This window comes from Neopelma chrysocephalum, unplaced genomic scaffold (genome assembly GCF_003984885.1).
Source record: "Neopelma chrysocephalum unplaced genomic scaffold, ASM398488v2 Primary Assembly neopelma1_66, whole genome shotgun sequence".
Classification (NCBI taxonomy): Eukaryota; Metazoa; Chordata; class Aves; order Passeriformes; family Pipridae; genus Neopelma; species Neopelma chrysocephalum.
Genome location: NW_020897725.1, coordinates 6,710,230 through 6,732,659, shown reverse-complemented (window position 1 = coordinate 6,732,659; position 22,430 = coordinate 6,710,230). Strand labels below are relative to the sequence as shown.

General features: G+C 38.3%; 1 protein-coding gene across 6 annotated transcripts in view; it reads right to left on the bottom strand.

The window, feature by feature from the left end:
• Positions 1–22,430, bottom strand: part of NSMCE2 (NSE2 (MMS21) homolog, SMC5-SMC6 complex SUMO ligase) — a 131,826-nt gene that overhangs the window by 60,140 nt on the left and 49,256 nt on the right. For all 6 annotated transcript variants that reach the window (XM_027684404.1, XM_027684402.1, XM_027684406.1 and 3 more), the window contains one exon: positions 11,508–11,661. In XM_027684404.1, coding sequence (XP_027540205.1) covers positions 11,508–11,661 — 154 coding nt within the window. The remainder of the gene's footprint in view (positions 1–11,507; positions 11,662–22,430) is intronic.

Sequence of the window (22,430 nt, the reverse complement as noted above, 5' to 3'; positions counted from 1 at the left end):
TCAATGCAGCTATCTACACAGCCGAGTTTTCTTAGGTGAGTAGGTATTTGTGGAATTGTGAAATAAGAGCCCAACTAATGTAGGTATCTGACATGGCATCACAAAACTCTGCTGGAAATCAGGAAAGAGGAATTTAATCTGGGTTGTAGGAAAAAAAACAAGACCCCCAAAAAACCCAAAGCAAAGGTTAGGTGAATTGCTTACTTTGCCCACACTAATAACAGAGCTGCCAAATGATTACATATGATTGCTTGTTAAACTTTTTTGTTCCTATTTTAATGTAGTGATTTATTCATTGTCTTAAATTGCAGTAATTACTATTTTTATTGTAGAAGCTGATAAAGCATACGGAAAGCTTTTACATTTTTCCCCTTGAAGGAAACTCCTTATTTTTTCTGCATCAAGTCTTCTGTGCTGCAATAAGCAGAGATTTTTTCCCATGTTTTCCTATCTGGTTATAAACTAGCCACTTAGTTTATACTCAAAGTTTATAGATGGATCCTGATGAACAGCCTTCCTGCAAAAACTTCTTTTGATTTCATTAAGTCTTGGCTTGACCCTTAAACTTTCAAACAGGGAGTGCAGGAGAATACTTAAGGCTGGGCAAAGAACTGAAGCAAACTACTAAAGTCCAAAATTATGAAAAATCCTGTTCGGTGGCCTCCTAACCCTGAAGGCATTTATCTCCAGTAAGCCTCTCCCAGGTTCTCCAGGGATCTGAAGATCTGACTTCTGTACTTGCCCAGAGCTGCCCCAGCCTGAGTAACTAAGAATACATTGCTTGTCTTGCAACCTCTTTGGCTCTTGAAAGGAGGCACAGCTCTATCCAAGTGGAAGAAGAGAAGGTGGTGATGGAGATGTAGAAAACGCAGTTTTCTCTTGCTGCAAGAGTTAACTACTGGAGTACACAGTGATGCACTCTCTTCAAATCCTTCCCAGCACCCTTCCACTTCCAACTGCACATGGTGCACATTTTGCACCAACTGAAGGGCAGTGCCCTCTGCAGACGAGCCTGCAGCCGAGGGGTTGCTGAAAAGCCTATGAGCAACTGTATGATGTCAGATGTAAATTCCATTCCATCCCATCCAGCAGCCTTACACTGATGATGAATAATAGCAAATCACTACAGAGGTCACGAGGCAGGGAATGCTGACAGCAATGTTTTCCTGGTATTGTCCAGCCTCCAGTAATCTGGTCAGGGACATTTGGAGGATTCAGAGAGGAGTCAAACATGTCATCTTCCTCATAAGGGCTTTTATAGGCGCTTATTTGGGAATTTATTGGCATCACTTCCTGGGCAACTGCTGTAGTCACAATGCTATGATATAAAACATAAGCACTCTCACTATCACTCCACTAACTGCTTCTCTCCCTCACTAGGTATTTTTAGTGCCTTCTGGAACCACCTGTTAAGCAACTTGCCTTTAATCCTAAGATCATTCACTGCAAGTCTGGTAACACACATCTACATCCACATTTGAGATGGTAAGACATGATAAACCTATCCCCACTTGTTAAGTAAGATGCTGTGCCTGAAATCAGAGCTAATAACTGCTGAGAGGTGACAACTTAAAGCACTCCTGAGTTGTGACAGAATATTTGAATGCTTCAAGTCTGTTTTAGAGTAAGTGTAAATGCCAGCAAAGGTGTTCAACTTTTGTGACTTGGTTTTAATGGTGACTGAAAGCAACATCTCTTAGGTTATCCCTGAGAGACAGTACATACAATTACTATTTCAGCTCCCCGATAACATCAGTAATCATTTGAGAGTCTGAAATTCCTAAATCTACAGATTAGAGCCGCAGTCCATTTCCTCTCCAGCTACATAATACAAGCATGGGTGCTCCATCTCACAGTACAAGCGATTCATTGCCTTTGCGTTACTTTATAGTTGGCACGTTTTTAGCCACCTTATGCAATACTGACTGACATACAGATGTAAAGCACTCTATGCTGACTGAATAGATTTGTCACTGAACAAAGCTGTTCAAGCAGGTATGCCATAACCCTCTAAGGCACTTAACTCTAGGCTCTGACATCTAGTCTGAGGGCTACAGACCTAAAAGATAGGTGTTGCAGTCCCTCAGAGCTTCTCTAGCTTTCGTCCTCCATTTCAGCTCAACATTTAACAGGTTTGGGGTAGTGTGAAGATCTCCAGTATATTAATGGCATACAAGTCAAGTTGGAAAGAAACCATGCTCTACTGTGAGGTTATTGGTGTCTACGGTTTTCAAGAGGGAAAGGAAATAATATGGATATCAAAAATTACGGTAAGCAGCCAATGCACGTGAACTTCTGCTATGGAATTAGAGGATGTTTATTAATCTTGTAGTACATTACTATTTTGCATGCTATTATATGTGGCAAGTATAGGTCAGGGAAATTGCACTGATTTCAGAACCTACACTGACGCTTACCAAAGCAAGATCTAGATCAATATCTGCTGCTCTTCTGAAGGACACACCACATGGCAAATAGTTTCAGGATCCATAAAAACACCGAGTGTTTTCCTTTCTCTGAACTGGAGTATTTCAAAGTTACCATGCAGTTACCATAATGGATTATTATTTAGTCAGCATTATCTCAGAACTACTTCCCTGTTCTTTCTCAAATGCTTTTTGTACTGGCACTCAATATAAAAGAATCTACTTGAAGTAGATTCTCCCTGAAGCAGTATTTCCTCTGATACTTGTGCATACTGGTGGTACAAAGTCCCACATATAAATGATTGAAATAAACATATAGAAAGAGTAAAAAAACCTACTAACCCTCCAGATAAATACTCAAGTAACAGAAAAAATGAGTAAATAAAACAAAGTTCCCTAAGTTTAAAGCTCCTTTGAGCTTTTCCTCCTTCCTCCTCAATATCCTAAGTTCAAAGTGAGAGCGTCTCATAGAAAAATCTTAATACTGAGATGCTCTCCCTTTCCTCTTCCTTTGATTTCTTCTCCTTGGGCTGTTCTTTACCTGTTTTCTTGTGATCACACTTGAAATTTAAGCTGTAAGCTCATGGCACATGAATAGAATTCCTGTATCCTCTGACTTTTAAATTTTTCTGAATAGCATGCAACAGATACAATAGTAAATAAAATTGTACTGAGCTGGCAGAGGCAGTCCTTGCATTTTCACTGCCCAGATTTGTGCAAGCAAAATAGTATGTATTATTACACCATGAAAGAAGTGAGTGAAAACTCTAAGTGAAATCACTGGTATTTTATTACCAGAAAGCAAATTTTCCATAGGGTATAATCCATCTATTGAACATTTCAGAATTTCAGATACAGGCAAGGTTTAGCAACTACCTCTATGCTTCTTACTAATCTGAAATTTGTAAAACATTTCTGATGAGTTCAAATATGGTCACGAGACATGAGATTTTGGAAGCTATCATGTTGCACAACTGGATTACCATGGAGTCAAGAAATACAGGAACTGACTGAATTGAACTAAACACCACTAGGGGAGAACATCTCTTTAAGCTTGGGTGCAGTGCTGGAACAGGAACAATGAGCAAAAACTTGCTTACAGACTTATTTTGCCAGAAAAATTCTTACCACCTAAGCAAAGTTCTAAGGTTTTTCATCATTCTTCCAATAGAAACAAAGGGGAAAAAATTAATATATTTTAAGATGGCATTTTATTAGACAATGTGATTGAATGCAACATCAAGGGAATGGAAGTGCATCTAGAAGCTCCCTTCCTGACCTATACGTTCATACAAACAGTAAAAATGTCGTGCTGGCAGCCATCAGTGTGATCACTTAAGGGAGAATTATCCCATGGCAGTAACAATAAATTACCCTAAGTATTATGCCTAAGTGTATAATAATAATAAAAAATTATTTCAATATAACACTCCATTTCCTTTTTAGATTTTATAGACTCAATGCTGACCTGAAATCCAGGCTGATATAAAAGCAAGAATTACATCCTGCAAAGAATTTTTTTTGCAATTGAATAAAATGTAGATCTTTTAAAAATGTATGTAGGGATCAGATGACAGACACAGAAATAGATAAGAAGATCTTACCCTCGAGCATTTGCTGATTAGAAAGGCAGATATTTATAACAGGAGAGATCTACATCTGATGTTCTTTCTGAATAAGATACCTCCTCCCTCAGCTGAGTGCTTTACTATAGGGCTAAAGGGTCAGTGTCTCTCAGTATTTCTTTCTGCAGTTGTTGCCATTTTTATATATAGTTAAATACACACTGGACAGAGAGAGAGACGGAAACTGATTCCAGAGCTACAGGTCAATCACTTAGTAGGCCAAGAGTCAGTCAAATTCTGATTGTAAATCACCAAGACTGAAACTCAGATCTCTTATACTCCAGGTTACTTTCAATGGAGAAGAGTTGCTTGAGGGGGTGGGTTGATTCCTCTTTCATTTTAACTATGAATTCCATGTCTAAATTCCATCTCTAAATGCCAAATGAAGAAACTTCTTGTTTTGATCAATAACATTAGAATAGCAATTATTTCATCAAAGAAACCAGACTTATCGGCAATCAATGTTCTTCATTAATCCACTAACAGAATTATTTATTGTCAACGCAAGTTTCTGCATTTACAAAATTTTTGACCTGAAAAAGTCATTCCAGACTGCAGAAGAAAAGTTCTGATGGTTTCATTCATTCTGGAGTTAGGACACTAGCTGTAATGGTAATTTTACAATTTGGATATTGATCTTGGGTACCATACAGCTCCCATTGCTATAGTATGTGATCATCCTGTTCATCTACTTTGCTTCTCTAACTTGTTTATCTTTCAAAAAATTCTGTGAAATAGAGTAACTCATTCCATTCTCAGGCCCTCATCTCCTAATCCTTCAAAACTACAAGTGAGCTTGCTCACTCCTGAGCAAGTCAACTAGTTCCTTCCAGAAAATATCCAGACAGGACAGTTCCAAAAGGACAAAGCCATGGCAGGTTTCTGTAATCAGGATAGTCCTTCAACCCTACCCAAAATTCAGCTCTCATTCACACAAATGCCTCAAAATATTCATGTCACTCCTTTGGGGCTGCAACTTGCTACCTCAGCATCATGCCATGAAGGCATTACTCTGGCAGTCTTAAACACAGCTCTTTGAACTGAAAAAAGAACAGAAAGACAATAATGATGTTTGAGTGCCAAAAGAGACTCAGGGCAGTTGAGCGTTTTGCACTCAATTGGACATGGCTGTTTTGCTCCATAGGGTACCAGCCCAGAGCACCATGGATTTGAGCCAGTCCACGTTCCTTAGTCTCTTTTTCACAGTCCACAAACACAATATACACATAACTGAATTACAGACATAGGTGTAAGGTCCAGATCCACAAAGTTTTAGGCACCTAACTCCCAGTGATCTGTTCTGAAACTAAATGACTTGATCTAATACAAGAAGAGGGTAATAAAGCAAAGAACTAAAGCTAGGGCTCCTGAACTTCAAATGACCTTCCTAAGTGCTGGATCCTCTTTCGTTTCTTTACTAGTCAAAGGCCTGTCTAGAAGGAATTTTACATAAATGAAAAGATCATATCCCACACACACCACCAAACTGTCATAACACCAATCCCACTTTCAGTTGGAAATTTCAGCTCTTGTGCTGAAGTTGTTTTCCCATAATTAGTCAGTAAGGGGATTTTAAATTATTTTTTTACATTAAAATATAAAGAAAAATACACTAATGCTATTTTTCAGCTGATTCTCTGCCAACCCTGCTAAGTATAAAGATGAAAATAGGCCAACTAAGAAGCCAGGTACAACTGAAGAGAAATCCAGATCTGCAAATTACTTATATGACTCCACACAAGAAACTCCAACTATTTCTTCAAGTTTCACCACTGTTATATGGTGAGAAGTAAAATTGTCTACCTCAGTGTGATGTTGTGAGGATTAATTGGATGAAACTTGTCAAGCATTATACTACTCAGTGTCTCATTGCAGCTTGTTTTCTTATCCTACTAAAAGCAAATCAAACTCTTTCCTGGAACCTCTAGATAGACTGTTTTATGAATTTAAAGAGAATGCCTTTCACAGTGTCATTTTTTCTATCCCAAACTGCATCTAAAATAACATTTTTTTACATAATTATTTCTCAGCATATGCATGGCTTAAAATACATGTAATCAACAGGGCATATGGCGTCTACTTGAACATTGAATTTAAAATCATCTCCTTTCAAAATATTTGCTTATTGATAACAACTATAAATCCATCCTCGCAAAATGTTAAATCATGATACATACTTTTTCCTTTCAAAGCCTCAGAGACTTTTTTTTTCTTTAGTGGAGAAGGCAAGAAAGATCTTTACAACTGCAGTGTTGCTACTTTCCAAACTACATTACAATGACTGCTTTCCTGTGACAAAAAGTTGCCTGAACTACTATTGAGTCTCAAAATTGTTTGTCCCCCATAAAAAAATATTATCTTTCCTACATTTGCCAAATTCACTCCTTAAACTGTTTGGCATAACCAGCAATATTGTCATTCACTCAAATCTTAACACTTTCCACCAAATCACTACTGAAGTGTGCATCTGTTGGGTGTTCACAGAGACCATATTTATCAAGGATTCCAAAGTGCATGTTGTCAGCTGCTACAAAAAAGCTATGAGACCTGTCATCCATCCTTTGTGCACCAAATGTGGCACTAAATAACCTTCAGCAAATACAGCAGTGGCAGCTAGTCATAGGAGCAGAGATTATACCTTCTGATTATCTCTCTTCACAGAGTATCAGAAATTTAAACTGTTACACAGAGATTAAAGACAGATCTTAGTTTCATTCTGTGAAAGCAAAATTCTCATAATCTGTGCCAGAAGATGCCTTTGAGATAGACAGATATATATATATATATATATATACTGGCATGAAATAAAAAGACTAAGTAATACAACTTCAAACAGAAGGTGGGATTTTAAACTTACAGAAGATACAAAATGCAAAGTTACAATTCCTGCAGTAATCAAGGCTTAGTTCCTATGGGCTCACTCCTGCAAGGTTCTGCACTGTGGTTATGCTCCACTAAGGAAATGAAACATGCCAGCAATCTCACTAATTTCAAAGCATCTACTCATGCAATTTAATTTAAGCAACTTGCTTAAGCATTTCACTTATTCAAAACATGTCTAAGCACTTTGCAGATCCAGGACCCTTATGGGTAAGGAGAGCATCAGTCATGTAGTGTTAAGGTAAAAAAATTCTCCTTACAAACCACACATGCAATCATTTAGAACTTTCTGGTATTATCAGATTTAGTGAATATCTCTCCAAGTGCTCAGTTATTTGGAAAAGATAATGTAGCCACTTAGGGACACAAGAAATGGTTAAAAAAAAAAGACAAATTAATCAAACTCCTTTCTACTGCTTACATTCTAAGAAGGCTTAGAGGAAAAATGAAAATGTTTTCCATTAAAAGTAAGAAGTGGGAATTTAGGAAACTAAGATAGTTCTGAAAACAGACTTCAGAAAAACCACTTTCTGTTCACATAAAACCTGTCTGACAGTGTTTTGACACATATCATCAGAGGTGGAGATTTTGCATCACTTTGCACAAACTCTAGCTGAAGTAGCTGCATAATAAAGGCTCACATATTGAGAGAAAATGCCTGAAAACTGTCTGAAAGATGAGCAGAACAGAAACTGCTCTGAGGCATGATATCAACCTTACTGCCAGAGATGCATTTGCCCAATTTCATTTCTGCACCTTAGCTGCTGCTGAAGTTCAAAGCTGAGAAGGCCTCCTTCCCACAGAACTGCCAAGAGAAGGAGACAAGCTGAAGGTGATACAGCTCTGTTCTCCTCCCTGAGTATTAGAGCTACTTACAGTACTGCCTGTCACCTGTCAGGGGGCAGGGAACAACCATGCAGCTCCCTTTCATCACTGTGGCAGCAAATATCAAGAGAGAAAACATACTACTTTTCTTAATTTTTTTCTTAAAATAAGGTTGTATTTAACTGCTTCGCACTCTGCACTATACCTAAAAACTGTGTTGAGAAATTTTTTCTCCTTAAAATCCTAGTTAATTTTTAAGTAGCAAGACAATGTGAGAATATTTCCTTGTTCAGCTATTCTAGAACACAAACGTTGAACTATGAATAAAAGATACACAATGATTAATGGTAACACATCCTGGACAGCAACTCATTTTAGCATTCACCCCATCTGCTCTTTTGAGATAGAAAAGACTGAAACAAAAGAAAACCCCAGGAAAGCCCCTCTGAGAAAACCTGGTTGGAGTTTCTATATTTTATGCGATTTAGCAAAAAACAAAATCCCAGAAAAGAGCTAAAAATTGGACCACAACTGTATACGTGTTCTTGAAACAGGCCAGGAATATTGAACTAAGTTGTGTGCAAACCTGGCAAGACTAATGATTGAAAACAAAATAATAACCAGATAGTTTTTGCTGAAGTTACTGATACATGTAACTCACATCAAGCAGTTTTAAAGCGTGTCCCAAAATTTGCAGACACATTGTAATATGCTGTAAGATGGGACCGGAATTGTAGGGCTCATGCTTTTGAAATCACAACTCATACAGGAGAAACTAAAGAATACATAGTTGACTTGATATAAGCACAAATATTGAATATTTAACAGGATGACCTTAATGTTCTCTTTAAAAAAAAAACCCAAAACCCTAACACCAAAAACACATGTACACAGTGTCCTATAAGGTCAATCACCAGTTTATGGAAACTCATAATGTCTTTTACGGATTTCATGACTCTCCAGCTCAGCTGGTATTGCAGCTCTGAAATTCCTGCCTCTGAGTCCAATCTTTCTTCACAGTAATACTATTTTCAACATGGCATATCACAGAATCACAGAATCAGGTTGGAAATGACCTCTGGGATCATAGTCCAAACTATGACTGAACATCACCATGTCAACCAGACCATGGCACCAAGTGCTATGTCCAGTCTTTCCTTAAACACCTTCAGGGACAGTGACTCCACCACCTTCCTGGGTGGTCCATTCCAATGTCTAATCACCCTTTCTGTGAAGAAATTCCTTCTATGTCCAACCTAAACCTCCCCTGGAGCAGCTTAAGATTATATCTAGTACTTTAGATAATACTGACAGTGCTCAATTACACATCTCGACATAATAATTTACTATGTAGAGCTCAATAATGAGAAGTGGCTTTTTGTACCAGATGGAGTACATGTGTTTAGTCTCTCACAAAGATGTTAAGACCAGAGGCCCTATAAGAATTCCTATAAGAATGTACCTGTCATTTTTAAGCTTGTGAATATATTTTTTGATATGCGGTTCCACATGTCTTTTTAAGGGCTAGGTATGAGTGACAAAAACACACAAAAGGAGAGAGGGAAGATAAGGGTACTGGCAAGAAGATGACATAACTACAATAAATAGAGAAACTAGACAGTCTTAAAGGTTCCAGGTCACTGTATCATACAGAAGCAAATTTAAGTATGTGAATATAAACAGGCTCCACCGAACTTCAGTCACCCATTATTACTCAACAACTTCTAAAAGCCTTCCTGGTAAAAGAACCTTTTGAATAGGAAAGCAGTGTAGGAAAATAATTTCATATTGGATCAACAGATTATGTAGGCAGAAGACACAACACTAATGCAAGTTTAAGGCAGCAGAATTGTGCTTGCTTTCAAAAACTTAACTTTGTATTTCTCACCTATCTGCAGACCTGAGGTGACACTTCATTGCCAAAGAAGGTGGCTGCACCAGACTGTTCCCTTGTATACATGTTCACTATATTGCATCCAAGACTGTTTGCGAAAGCTAAGTACCATTTTTCATTAAATCTTTTAAATTGCATTAAATATGTCAAGAGGAGCAAATGTGATGGATTTACTTGATCAAAACCAACATGAATTCTACAAACCCCAAGTTGACCCAGCTGATAAACAGTCCTTGTACAGAACACAGCAGTCTACCCAACATCATCATGCATTTCATTTTGGGCACAGTCTGACCTCTGTACACAACCAAAACAAAAGTCAAGTGGCTAGTAAGACAAATCTGGATTTCAGGCAGCAGTAGCAGAATGACGTTCTCATATTTTTTTAAGAATAATTTTTACGGTGTTTATTTAATTTGGGGTTTTTTTCAACAGGTCTGCCAGTTAGAACTCAGTCCCATAGCTTGAACTGAATCTATTCCTAGGGCATACACCCCTTCCTCAGGCAATTACAGGGTGGAAAGTAAAGCTGAAGTCAGTTATCAAGATTTTTATCTTCTTAGTTACAAACACCTGGAAATTAGGAATTACAACATAATGTCAGGGCAGTAATAATTTTATGGTTATGTAGGGAGTGAAAATTACACTGTTTTGTGGTCTACAACTTGGTATGTTCTTTCTTAGAGTAGTGCTAAGATCAGTGCTAATACTCAAATCGAAAATCTTAAAACCCATAAAGATGAGAAACAAATATATTAAGCCCTCAAGCTTTAATCCTAGGGAGTCTTGAGACACCAGATCTAAAGTTCACCTTGTCAAACATGTCCTCACATCCCGTAAGTCTCTATAGGGAAGTAACCTGAAGTCCAGTGGAATCAGTGGGCAAATTCTTTCTGCTACTTCCAGTGAGGTTTGAATGGGGCTCCAAAAAACCCCAAAACTCAAGGAGAGCTACAGGAGAGCGTCCAGAATATCCTTTTCCAATGGTATAAATCATTAATCTATGACTCCTGAAGTTCCTGAGATACCAGTTCATGTCGAAATCAAAATGTAAGGTGGGAGGGAATAGGTACAGCAAGGGGGTCAAGGGACAGCAAGCAGAAAAATATGATTTCAAAACATAATCATGATTGGGGAAGAGCGACACAAATAGTGTCAGAGCCCGTGAACTTTCCTAGAACCAGTAATCAGAGTGATGTTTTAATGGCTGCTATATGTGTGGGGCAATAAAAGCATACAATTTTGTTGTGTTGCATAAATAACAGAACTGTTCACTCTCCAACTCTTCTGGTAATTCAAGCAGATATAACTTGAAATTTTAACACTAGAAAAATTATGTGAATTAAGAAAACCAGATTTTACTAAGTTGCAGTGTTTCATGGTGCGTGCACGAAGCTATAAACCTGAGAACACATACAGTAAGCATTTTCCAACAATATAGTTCTACGATTAAAGCAAAGGTCTTCTTAGAGTTGCAACACATCCTAAGTTGTGAAACAGGAGCAATTTGTTTAAGTGACAAATGAAAACAGCTTACCTAATCCTTTTAGAAGATCCTATCAATTAAGAAAATAAATGCAAAAGGTCTTCAAATGACAAAGCCCACCTTACCAAAAAAAAATGGGATTTTCATGATATTTGTATTCAAACACAGCAGGAACTGTGGGAGTCTAAATAAAACTACCAAAGTAATTACACTGGCCTTTTTCTACTCAGATATCAATTTAAATAAGTTTTTAAGTAAGAACACTCACACCAGTTTAAGCCATAATTGGCAATTCTATATTTTAGGGCAGTTAGTCACATCTTACCAGTTAGCATTCACAGAATCTTATTTTTTTTTTAAATCAGACTTACATTGTTTTTTCATCTCTTTAAGCTGATCCATAAAATACATGTATTTTTCATGGCTTTTCAAATCTGAGTCACTGTTCTTGTTCTCAATTGTAGTTAATTTTTCTTGCACCAAGTTTTCTAAATCTGGTATAATTTCTGGTTTTTCTCGTTTTACCTGTAAGGAACAAGAAACAGAATGTTATTCATTACGATACATTTTAATACAAAGCAAAGGACATCAAGCAAAAATTCATTAGCATAATCTCAGTTTCTTTTGACTACAGTTAGGCTTCCTGCTCTGAAGCTGTAACCTCCAGGTAATTATTCATTTCAGTAAAAGTAACTATGAAATGTAGAGATTAAGTACTCAGTATCATTTTAACTCAGTTTCTGGGTATTTTTCATGCTAACAACAGGGAAAACCGAACCTTGCAGTCAAATTTACTTCCCTGAGTAGTGAAAGTAAACATGTTAACAACAACCAGCATGACACAGCATGCATGAAAACAATGAATACAACTCTGTCCAGAATGTGAGATGATTAAAAAGCAGAAATAACATCAAGAGTTTTCTTAAAACCTCCACTCTCTCACAATTTTGGAGTCAGCTTTACAGAAGCTTATAATCTACATGCATCATTAGTGTGATAACTCCAGCAAAAGCAATACATAGGCTAATGTGAAAGGAAACCACCCCAATTTATTTGTGCTGTGTGAACAAGAAGCATTATGCCACACAGGCAGGCAAAAATACAGTTTCTTGAAAAGTACTTGTTTGCAGCAATTACATCTAGATTGATCTGAAGAATAAATACTTAGAAATAAAAGGGAGGTCATCACATAGGCAATATTACGACATTCTAAGAATGCAAAAAGCACTTTGGGAACCCCCTAAAAACAGTAATTGGGGTTTTCCCTTCTGTTTCTCAAGCCAACATTAAATTCTAGGGAACTGTACCTTTGACAGGTCTTCAAAAGTACTGGATTACAGGTGATGTGGACTGTGCTGTACAATGATGGCCAGCAACAGCACAAAGTTGGAAAGAAGGGTGGACATCTGTCAAAGCCTTAATGCTAAGCATCTTCTGAGCCAGACAAAGGCCATTTCTTTCCCAAAATTATGACAAAACAGGACAAACTGAAAAAAAAGGAGGTAAGCACCATTTCTGCTGAGCCACTCGTCCCCTACCACATACATTAAATTCTGCCCCTTACCAGACCATGCTACTATTCATTGTGAAAGACAGGAAAGGAGGCTACTGAGAAAAAAACAGTCCACTTCATCAAATCGTTTACAGCTTTGAAAGTTTACAGAGACCTTGGAAATCTATAGAATATATTTTATTTCAGGAGCCAAAGGAATAATAAATGTTGATGTAAAAATGAACTTTGTAGATATATAAAATGCTACAAGAAAACTTTACTTTCCCTTAATCAAAACAAAGCAATCCATAAAACTATTACTTCTTCCAGGAGTAGAGCCAGTTTGGCACATTTACTTTGGGCAGATACAAGTTGTGGCAAGAAGAAAAATAAGAAAAAAATATGCACTGCCAGGTGATAGCATGCAAAGTTTTCAAAGGCACCTGGAGATAAAAGATTACCAACCACAACATCCAACTGTGAATGCGAATACCTTCGTACCAAAGGAGCTCAGTGACTATGAAAGACTAACATCATTAGAGATGCTCAGACTGCTGCATAAAGCCAAGAAGTAGCATAGAGTCCTTATCCTATGAAATCTGACAAAATGAGCAAAGGAAAACAGAACATCCTGTGTCCAGTGCAGTGGGGACAATTGTACACACTCAAATGAGTTGCCTGTGTCAGCATCACAGCAAACTGCTGCAATAGAGGGCCTGTCACAAACTTAACCAGAACTGTTCAGTACTCTGCTGGAGGAGATAGTTGGCCTTCAAGTATAAACAAGCACAAAAAACCAGTTACTAAATCAAAATACATTTAAAATCCAAGACATTATAAAAGAATTATTTGATCTGGACCACATGTAGTGCAAACATACTCCTTTCTGCAACATCAGGTTGTTTTTACCAACATTCCAACATTTTCTCTTTAACATAAAAATAACATGTAGACACACTCACAAGCATAGACAAATAACAATCCACCACTAAGATCTGCCCTCATCATGAATGAGAGCACTATGGCCAGATCCCATATGGAAGATCCAGCTGCGTATACTAAAAGAGACCCTGTAGTGCTTCTAAGTTGCTGATACTGACACAAAGAGTATAAGAAATTATGTGGACATTCATCATAGGCATCCACTGGTAGCAAAGACAATGTCAATAACCTTTTCCTCTCCACAGGCACCACATTACACATTGACATAGTTACATCAGGCTCTTTTTGTCTTTTTCTTGGCTCATGGAAGATTTGAGTGCAGGTATGCATCAACATACCATCTTCAATCATACCCTCGGAGTGAAAGACGAAAAGAAGGGCACAGCCAAGGCTAGTTCAAACAGTGGTGCTCTCTACTCCAATTTCCAGAATTAAAAGACTTTACACATATGAGCGGAAAAAAGGCAGCAACTGCAACTTCTAGCGTTATGCTAGCAAAACCAACATACATCTGAGAAGCTGCATTACACCACTCTGCACTGCACTGCACAGGCCACCTCAAGGCCTGTGTGCAATTTTGTGTGCCACAACGTAAGAAAGATATAAATCTACTAAAAAGCAGCCAAAAGGAGGGCCACGAAGATGGTCAACAGTCTAGAGAAGCCATATGTGGAGTGGCTGAGGTCACTTTGTTTATTCAGCACAGAGAAGACTGAGGGGAGACCTCACTGCAGTCAGCAGCTTCCTCACAAGGGGAAGCAGAAAGGCAGGCATCACTCTCTGCTCCCTGGTGATCAGGAATAAGACCTGAGAGAATGGCATGAAGCTGTGTCAGGGGATATTTAGGCTGGATATTAGGAAAAGGTTCTCCATGCAGAGGCTGGCCGGGCACTAGAACAGGCTCCCTGCAGCACCAAGTCTGTCTGAGTTCCAGAAGTGTTTGGGTAACACTCTCAGGCACATGGTGTGATTCTTGGGCTTGTCTTGTGCAGGGCCAGGAGCTGGACTCAATGATGCTTTTGGGTCCCTTCTAGTTCAGGATACTCTATGATTCCGTGATTCTGTGATATGCAGCTTTGTCTGTTTCACTGTGGAGCTACAAAAATTTGCATACAGACATCTGTACCAACCTCAAGAAAGCACTTATATAAAACCCTCCCTTACCTACATAAACTATAATCACACAGCATGCCACCACAGATCTATCAAAGTAAGAGCTAGCATGCTATTTGCTACAGGCAACATGAACAATTTCACCAGCTATCAAGAGGAAAAAAGTCTTTCCCACCAGCTGTAATCCCAACAGCAATACATTATATTGCGAGGACAGTACAGCAACACGTATGACAAAAGCTCAGGCAACCATCTAATACAGAAACCTAAAGTCAGATGAGAGAGATGCTGAAAGAATGCCCTTTCCTGTAGTTGAACTTCTTTCATGTTTACTATTTAAATTCAGTTTCTGTTCACCTCCACATGACTGCTTTCATTAAAATGATTAGTAGAGACACCATTCCTGACCACACTCAATACTGTACCATCACATATGCTATTACTGAAATGCCAGGCAGAGCTTCTGGAAGGTCAACACATCACAGGTGAATAACAAGGCATATCCACCCATTATAATAACAAGTAAATATGTTTGCTGTGCACAAGCAATTCCTCTTTGGTGCTGCATATCCTATTCTATGAAGAGGGTTGAGAATGGCCTAAAACAACAACATAAATGAAAACAAATGTAAGAAAATGTGCCATCAGTCCTAGATCCTCACAGTGGGACAGAATTACAACATCTTATACACTGCATCAGCACAACACCCTTACAGGTACATCACAGTTTTCTTAGTTCTCGCCACCCACCCACTCCTACTCTACAGATTCTTGATGGATGTAGGAATGATGAGATCAGCATAACAAAATGTATGAGGACAATACATACGATATGGCTAAGGGACAGGGCAAAACTATCAGTATTCAGGGCAACAAGCTGGGGTCACGCTCCTTTTTGGTCTCAACAGCATAACAGATAAATGCTTATCAGCAGACCTGAAGGCATTGGCATGCTGAATTTCTCAGAAAAAGTTACTTCACATGGGAACCATGAAAGACATGTTAAGCAAACAACTGTTCGTTTAGCAGCACTGTCAGCCAAAACCAGCATGGTAAGTTACACCTTGCAGTCATTAGTCAATCCATGGAGAGCTACACTGATTTTGAAATCGGGTGGAGGTATACACACCCTACGAGGCATCCTGGAAATTACATGTGAGGATGAACTGGGAGTGTTCAGGACATATGGTGAAAAGAAGTATCAGTCACAACAGCTTGTTTACAGCAATAGAAAAAGCAAAAGCATCTGCTGTGACATACCAGCGAAGAACCACAAGGGTATTTTCATGGGAGATCAGCAATAAGAGAACAGACATGTTATACATGATAATTAATGATATTCCATACATGATCTACTAACAGTCATGATAGGAAAACACATTTAGAAACACTAAAAAAAATTGTTTAGAAAAACATAGCTGAGGTTTACCTATCAAAACATTTATTTGCTCATGGCCACATGTCACACCACCTGGTCACAGTGATATGTGCAAAGGGGTGTCTGTGTTTGATGGGCAATGCTTATGAAATGAGCCACTTCATGGCAGGTCTTCGGCTTCTGCCAGTATCTGTCTGTAGGGATAAGCTTTTTTACTTATAGATTCTTCCACTGGGAGTATATCTTTTCCATGCATAAACTGTTAAGACTATGCCTCCAAAAATCAGGCTTTTTGAAAGGCCAGCTTGCACAGCCTAAGGGAACAGTTAACTCAGGGTATTCCAAGGGACAGTCTGGGGAATTTTTATTTCATCAATTACCATAACCAGCAAATCAGAAATAAATTATTCTGTCCCAGACCAACCTCAGAACCAGTAAGGTCAAAGGTACCATAGACTAAAACTGGACCAGTTTGCGGTATTAGTCTACATACAGTAAGGGATCAGTGTCTAAAAAGGCACTAATTAGCATAACTCTGCATGTAGCACTGCAGCATTTAAAGATTGTCCTGCCCAGTCCCAAAACATTAAAGAATTTAGCCTTAAACACCCATTGTGACGTACCATGTATTTTACAAATGGAGAGACTGTAGCATTAAGAGATGAATAACTTGGCCTCAGGTTGCAGAAGGAGACAGTGGTAGAACCAAAAATAAATAAATCCCAGCTCTGTGCTTTGAGCACAAAGCCAACCTTTTACCTTCTCCTTTAGCTAAGGGAAAGTTCAAATTAACATGTGCATTTAGTTCACCCTCTATAAAGAGGCCTGAAACAGCTTGTGGCTGCTTGGCAAACTTTGTGATAAAAGAGCAGCGTTCTGCCTGCCACAGAAATGCTCCACTGGCCTTTGCATTGCAGTGGTTCAGCATATGACACTCCATGGTTATTTTTTAGTCTTTTCATTCTTCTCTCTCTAGCACAGAAGCCTTTTAGCTGTGTATTTTTAATCCTGTCACTGTTCCTAGGTACCCTTTCTCAGGGAGATCATTTATGTAGCCTGGTATTTGGGAGTTTGCCAGTGCCTTCCAAGAGAAATTTCTCAAAAATTTTTTGCCCTACCTGAATCATGTTGATGTTTCCTCAAACCAGTGATACAACCTGCAAAAGAACTATCTTTTCACAGAATTCAGAATTTGCACCATAGTCTTTCAAACCATGCATTATTTGTCCCTGTAATTTAATCCCTACAAAATATGGACTTTTAAAGTTTAATTTATGGAATATATTGACATTTGTAAGGTAAAGAAACATTCCTGCTTGCTCATGAACTTTCAAAAGACCAAGTCAGCTGACATGGCAGAATTTCTTCATTTTCCAGATTCTTTGTTGTTCATTTATGAAAGGGAGGGTGATTAGTCACTCAATGCTGAGAAGCTCAGAGGTATGTAGTTACCTAGATATTTATAGCCTTTTGGGACAACCCAAAAAATTATTTGCTGATGTTTCCTCCTAACTCTAAACTCATAGTAATTTGAACTGTATTTATACTACGCCTCTGCATCTTCTGAAGAAAAACTTACTGTCTTACAGCTCCTGTTGGGACAGAATTTCTTACCTCTGTGAATTGGATATTGTAAAGGAACTCAGTCAAGATGTCTCAGAGAGGGGTGGTCAGCCTAAGGCATCCTAAAAAGACCCAGTTCAGAATCTAGGAATCTCACATTTTCTGAGTTGACTTCACTTTAAAATACCTGACCCAGATGTGGACATATCTAAAACTGCTTATTTCAGAGAACAAATACCAAGAATTGGCTGGCTAAAACAATAAGCATGGGCACTGTCAAAACAGCCTCTCTGAGCATCTCTATCATAGATAAAGTAACTATTCTTCCTTTATTTATATCTGCTATGCAACAAAAGCAAACAAAAATGCATGTCACATTTCTTTCTTGTTTAACAATTCCTACATCCTATTATTTCATCCTTACCTCACTAAATAATTTATTATTACAAATATGCAGCCTTTCAACACACATATTTATTTTACCTCAGGGTAAGTCAAAGTTTGCTGTGATTATTTATTATAACCAATTTTTTTTCACTGAGAGGGAAAATAACATGGGAGCTAAGTAAATTTGTGGGTTGAGTCACCCATACACTTTGTGAATCATGTGAGAACCAACTCGAAGTGAGTCACCACTGTAACTGAATCAGGCTGCAAAATTTCAGCTCAACCTAAACAGTCATTTATTATTCTTCAATGGCTGGATTCAAACCCTTAGCAAATATCAGATCATTTGCTGATGCACAAATAAAACACCGCTCTTGGAAACATTTGCAAGGGCAGTCAAAAAGGGTATCATCACTTAGCAGCAGCAGCTGCAGCAGTTTGAACACAACTCTGCTGCAGCAGGGATTGCCTAAGGGCCCACATCTGATTCAGGAGAGTCGACACCTCTGCACATCGTGGCTGCAGGGCTGGGACTCCGGTTGAGCAACACCTTCGCAGACAATTGTGAAATACCAAGAGGCAGTTATAAGGGCTGACCCACACGTATGACACATCCTGCCTATTAAACTGGGCCAGCACAACAGAAAATCACTGTCAGCACGTTTCAAATATCCCAGAGCTCTGCCAGAGTAACAGTCTAAAGGTGAGGCAGGGTTGCTGCAGTTCCAAAACAGCACATCAATAAGGTGGCTGTAGGTAGGGTGCCCCCCATAATGAACTTGCTAGTACCTTCCACAGCTTCCTTTCCCAACTTTAAACACAGCTGGACACATTCAACATCTATAAATAAAGTAAGCACTGAGGGAAACACACGTCTTCCAGGTATACTGGGGTATATCCAAACAAACTCCTCACAACTCCTGGCACACAACAGTCATTTTGTTAAGGCCAGAAATGGACTTTGGCCCACCCTGGTTGCTTTCTTTCTCCTAATTAGAAAGGAACCATATACATAGAGAGGGATTAATGTAAATAAGCACCAGGTGAAGAAACAAAATTGCCTGGTGCAAATGCAAAGTTTACAGCCTGATCAGCGTTTCTTGGGGTTCCCATGTGTTAGAAGTTTCACCTCAAGCAAAATGCTTTACTCTGCACACAGTTTAACAGAAAAAAACCACCCCGCTTGTATTTTCCCCTGGTACCGACTATGGTCTTTTTGTTTCTCTTCAAGACCCCTTGTGTAGTGCTTTGCAAAGTGCAAAGAGGTAAAAACAAGCAACGAAAGGGGATCTTACTGAAATACCAGTATTAAAACTACCTGCTACCAATGATGTAAAACTGGCTCACAAAAACAGCAGTAAATGTGGGGATTAAAGGTGAGGTTTTCCCAAAGTACCAAAGTGAAGCAAGTTCATGGATATTTAGAACCTTAATCCCTTAGCATTTCTGAAAGCCTGTGGTTTGCTGTAAGGGTTGGACTGAATTTTGTTAATGATTTCAACCAAACAGAAGTTTGTCTTCATTTTGTTTTTCTGTAGTTTTTTCCAACATATTAAGTATGAATACGACAAAACAAAAAATTCTACAGTATTTGGGAGATATTTATGAAAACACCTAAAAAATATGGTTCAAGACACAGTGAAGGAGCAAGCATATCTTCTTTTCCTTGTATTTAAAAGTTCTGCCACAAACACAGTTTATATGCAAGTTAATTTTTGTGCACTAGAGATACACAGCATCTTGTTATAAGCAGTTTTGCCTGAGTACAGATGAAGGCCTATGACAGCAAAAATAACTTATAACTTTATTTTTATAAAAATGTGGCTTTGTTTTAACAGCATGTTAGAAACTGTGAGGCAGATGGTGCATCTGTTTTAGCAAGGTTGATTCAGCAAATGCATCAGGCTGTTGAACCAGTTTACCAAGCTGCTGATTAATTCACATATTTAGCAAATACATTAACATGGATATTAGAGCTTTTTTTCTTTCTTTAATATCCCACTCAAACTGATGGGAATTTAGACATTGATTTCAGTGGGAGCAGAAGAAGGCCCTAAGGTGATTTCAGATTAACAACCTGTTTACTCTTGTATGGTTCTGCTTATTTGACTGAGATCACTAAACCCCATGTTTTCTACAGTATGAAAATAAAGGGCTAAATCCTAAAACAAGTACAGTTCAGTGTTATCTTCATCAGTTCCTGATTTATCCTAGCTGTGAAGCTGATTTCTGTGTAAAGTGTGACTTATCCTTTGAAGACCCGTATACAGCAATTATTGTTAAAATCAGCTGATTTTCCAGAGGCACATTTTCCATATTCCTTGTGTATAACTGCAGTAAAAGTCAAGCAGACTTTTTCAATTTTTACTCCTCCTGAATTTTTTTTTCACTCATCTGATGAAATTCTTGTCCTCAAAAAGTTCTTCAGCACTGACAGCATTTCTTCTTCATACTCTCCAAAACAGCAGTGTGAGTCATATCATCATTTTTCATTAAGACTAAACGTAACCTCTACACTTTTGGGAAACAGCAATAAGATACCTTAAGTACAGATTCATGCTTCATTTGAATTGACATCGGCTGAAAAACATAAATCCTGAATGACATTTGCAGCCTAGACTCACCAAATTCATGTATTTGTATTAATATCTAGATCAAGATGGCAATACTTCCATCAGGGTCAGCTCCACCTTTAACACAGAACAATGAATTCAGGGATAGTTCAGAGCTGTGCTAAGCAAAACAAACAAAAAACCCAAGCCAGTGCAACTGCAGCAAGCCCCCCAATTTCCTTACAAATTGGTAATACCTACCTTACTTATACTGCTCTGGGTACAAAACACCTCACCTGTATGACAGTACCAGTCTGTGCCCTGCAGCAGAACTGCCTTTTATTTTGCACTTTACTGAAAATGCATAGGGACAAGTTTCTCCCTTGAGCCTTTCTACATTATCACATTCTTCAATCATTATCAGTGATGTTTACTTATCCAGCTTCCTATTGGGACTGCCCTCAATAGAGTTATTAGCCACTAAATCCCAGGTCTTACTTCCAATCTTATCCTTCTTGATTTACCAGTTCTGGCTGACAGCTTGCACCTCTTCCCTTGTCTTGGCAAATACTATATGCTTTCCTAGTACATGCACAAGTGATTATTTTCTGTTGCACAGCACACTCTGGAATGATAACATACCCTTTTTGCTACATGGTTGCCACAGGATATCCAAATTCCCTAGTTTTTACAGGTTCCCTGCAAGCAGTATGTCATCTAATAGAGAAGGATATTTTCAACTGCAATTCTTTTCCTCCTCTTTACTTACAGGTCCCATCTTTGTTAGTAATGCAGTTTTAACGAAGCCTCAGAAAAAGAACTGGATCAGAAAATTAGCATTTTAACCTAGCCTTTGCTACTAGTATGATAGATTAAGTTGCTGTTCCTCTATAGTTATCAATTATTGCAAAGGCAACAAGCGCTGTGTAATAGCCTGGTTTAGTCTTGTTTACATTACCACTCTACGCATCCTACCCATTGACCTCCCAAAATCCTTGGAGTCTATCCACACCTTTCATGTTATCTATCACAGCATCAAGAGGCTGGTTCTTGCCATCAGATAACTGATGATGCCAGTCTCTGTCACTCTACCTCTTTGATTTTCAAAACAAACATATTTGCACTTTCTCTCTCCTGGTCCTCCTGTTGTGGGAAAGCTCCTCATAAACATTTGGGAATATATCTTTAAATCCTTCTTCAAAATCCTTGTTTTAAACCATTTTCCTTTATTATGATGCCCACAAATGCTTTCACAACTGTTTGTTTCTGTGCCAGCTGTGTGTCCTGCATGACTGAGCCCAAATTCCTGATTTCAGCACATCCCTTTTAAACAGAGCCTCATAAAAGTGGGTCCTCAGGATTTTGACAAATCCTGAACAGCTTTTTTATTATAGGTCATTACATGAACATCCACATCTTAGCTCAAAACTGTCTTGCTTCATACTCTCCACAATAAAGGAAACCTGAAGAACTGTGAATATAATAAGCTGTAATTAAACACAATAGTAGCAATACCTAACTGTGAAGTGGACACCGGATGCAACCTGGTAGCTGACTCTAGCATAGAAGGCACACAAGAAGAGTCTTTAAAAATTCAGAGATATTTGTTTTGCAACTCTCTTGTAATTGATACACAACGCCTTTTTTAAAAGCTAAATGTAAATTATCAATCCAGGTATAAAATTATGACTAAAAATGAAATCATGTTCCAACTCTCCAACCTGTATAGACTCCCCCATTACACAGAAGCTCTTGATTTTGTTGTTGGAAGTAATTAAAATCCAACTTTAATTTAAAACAGTTTTTAAATAGTTCATATTTAAAATATGAATTTCTGTAAATGAGACTGTGCGACTGCAGTATTAAT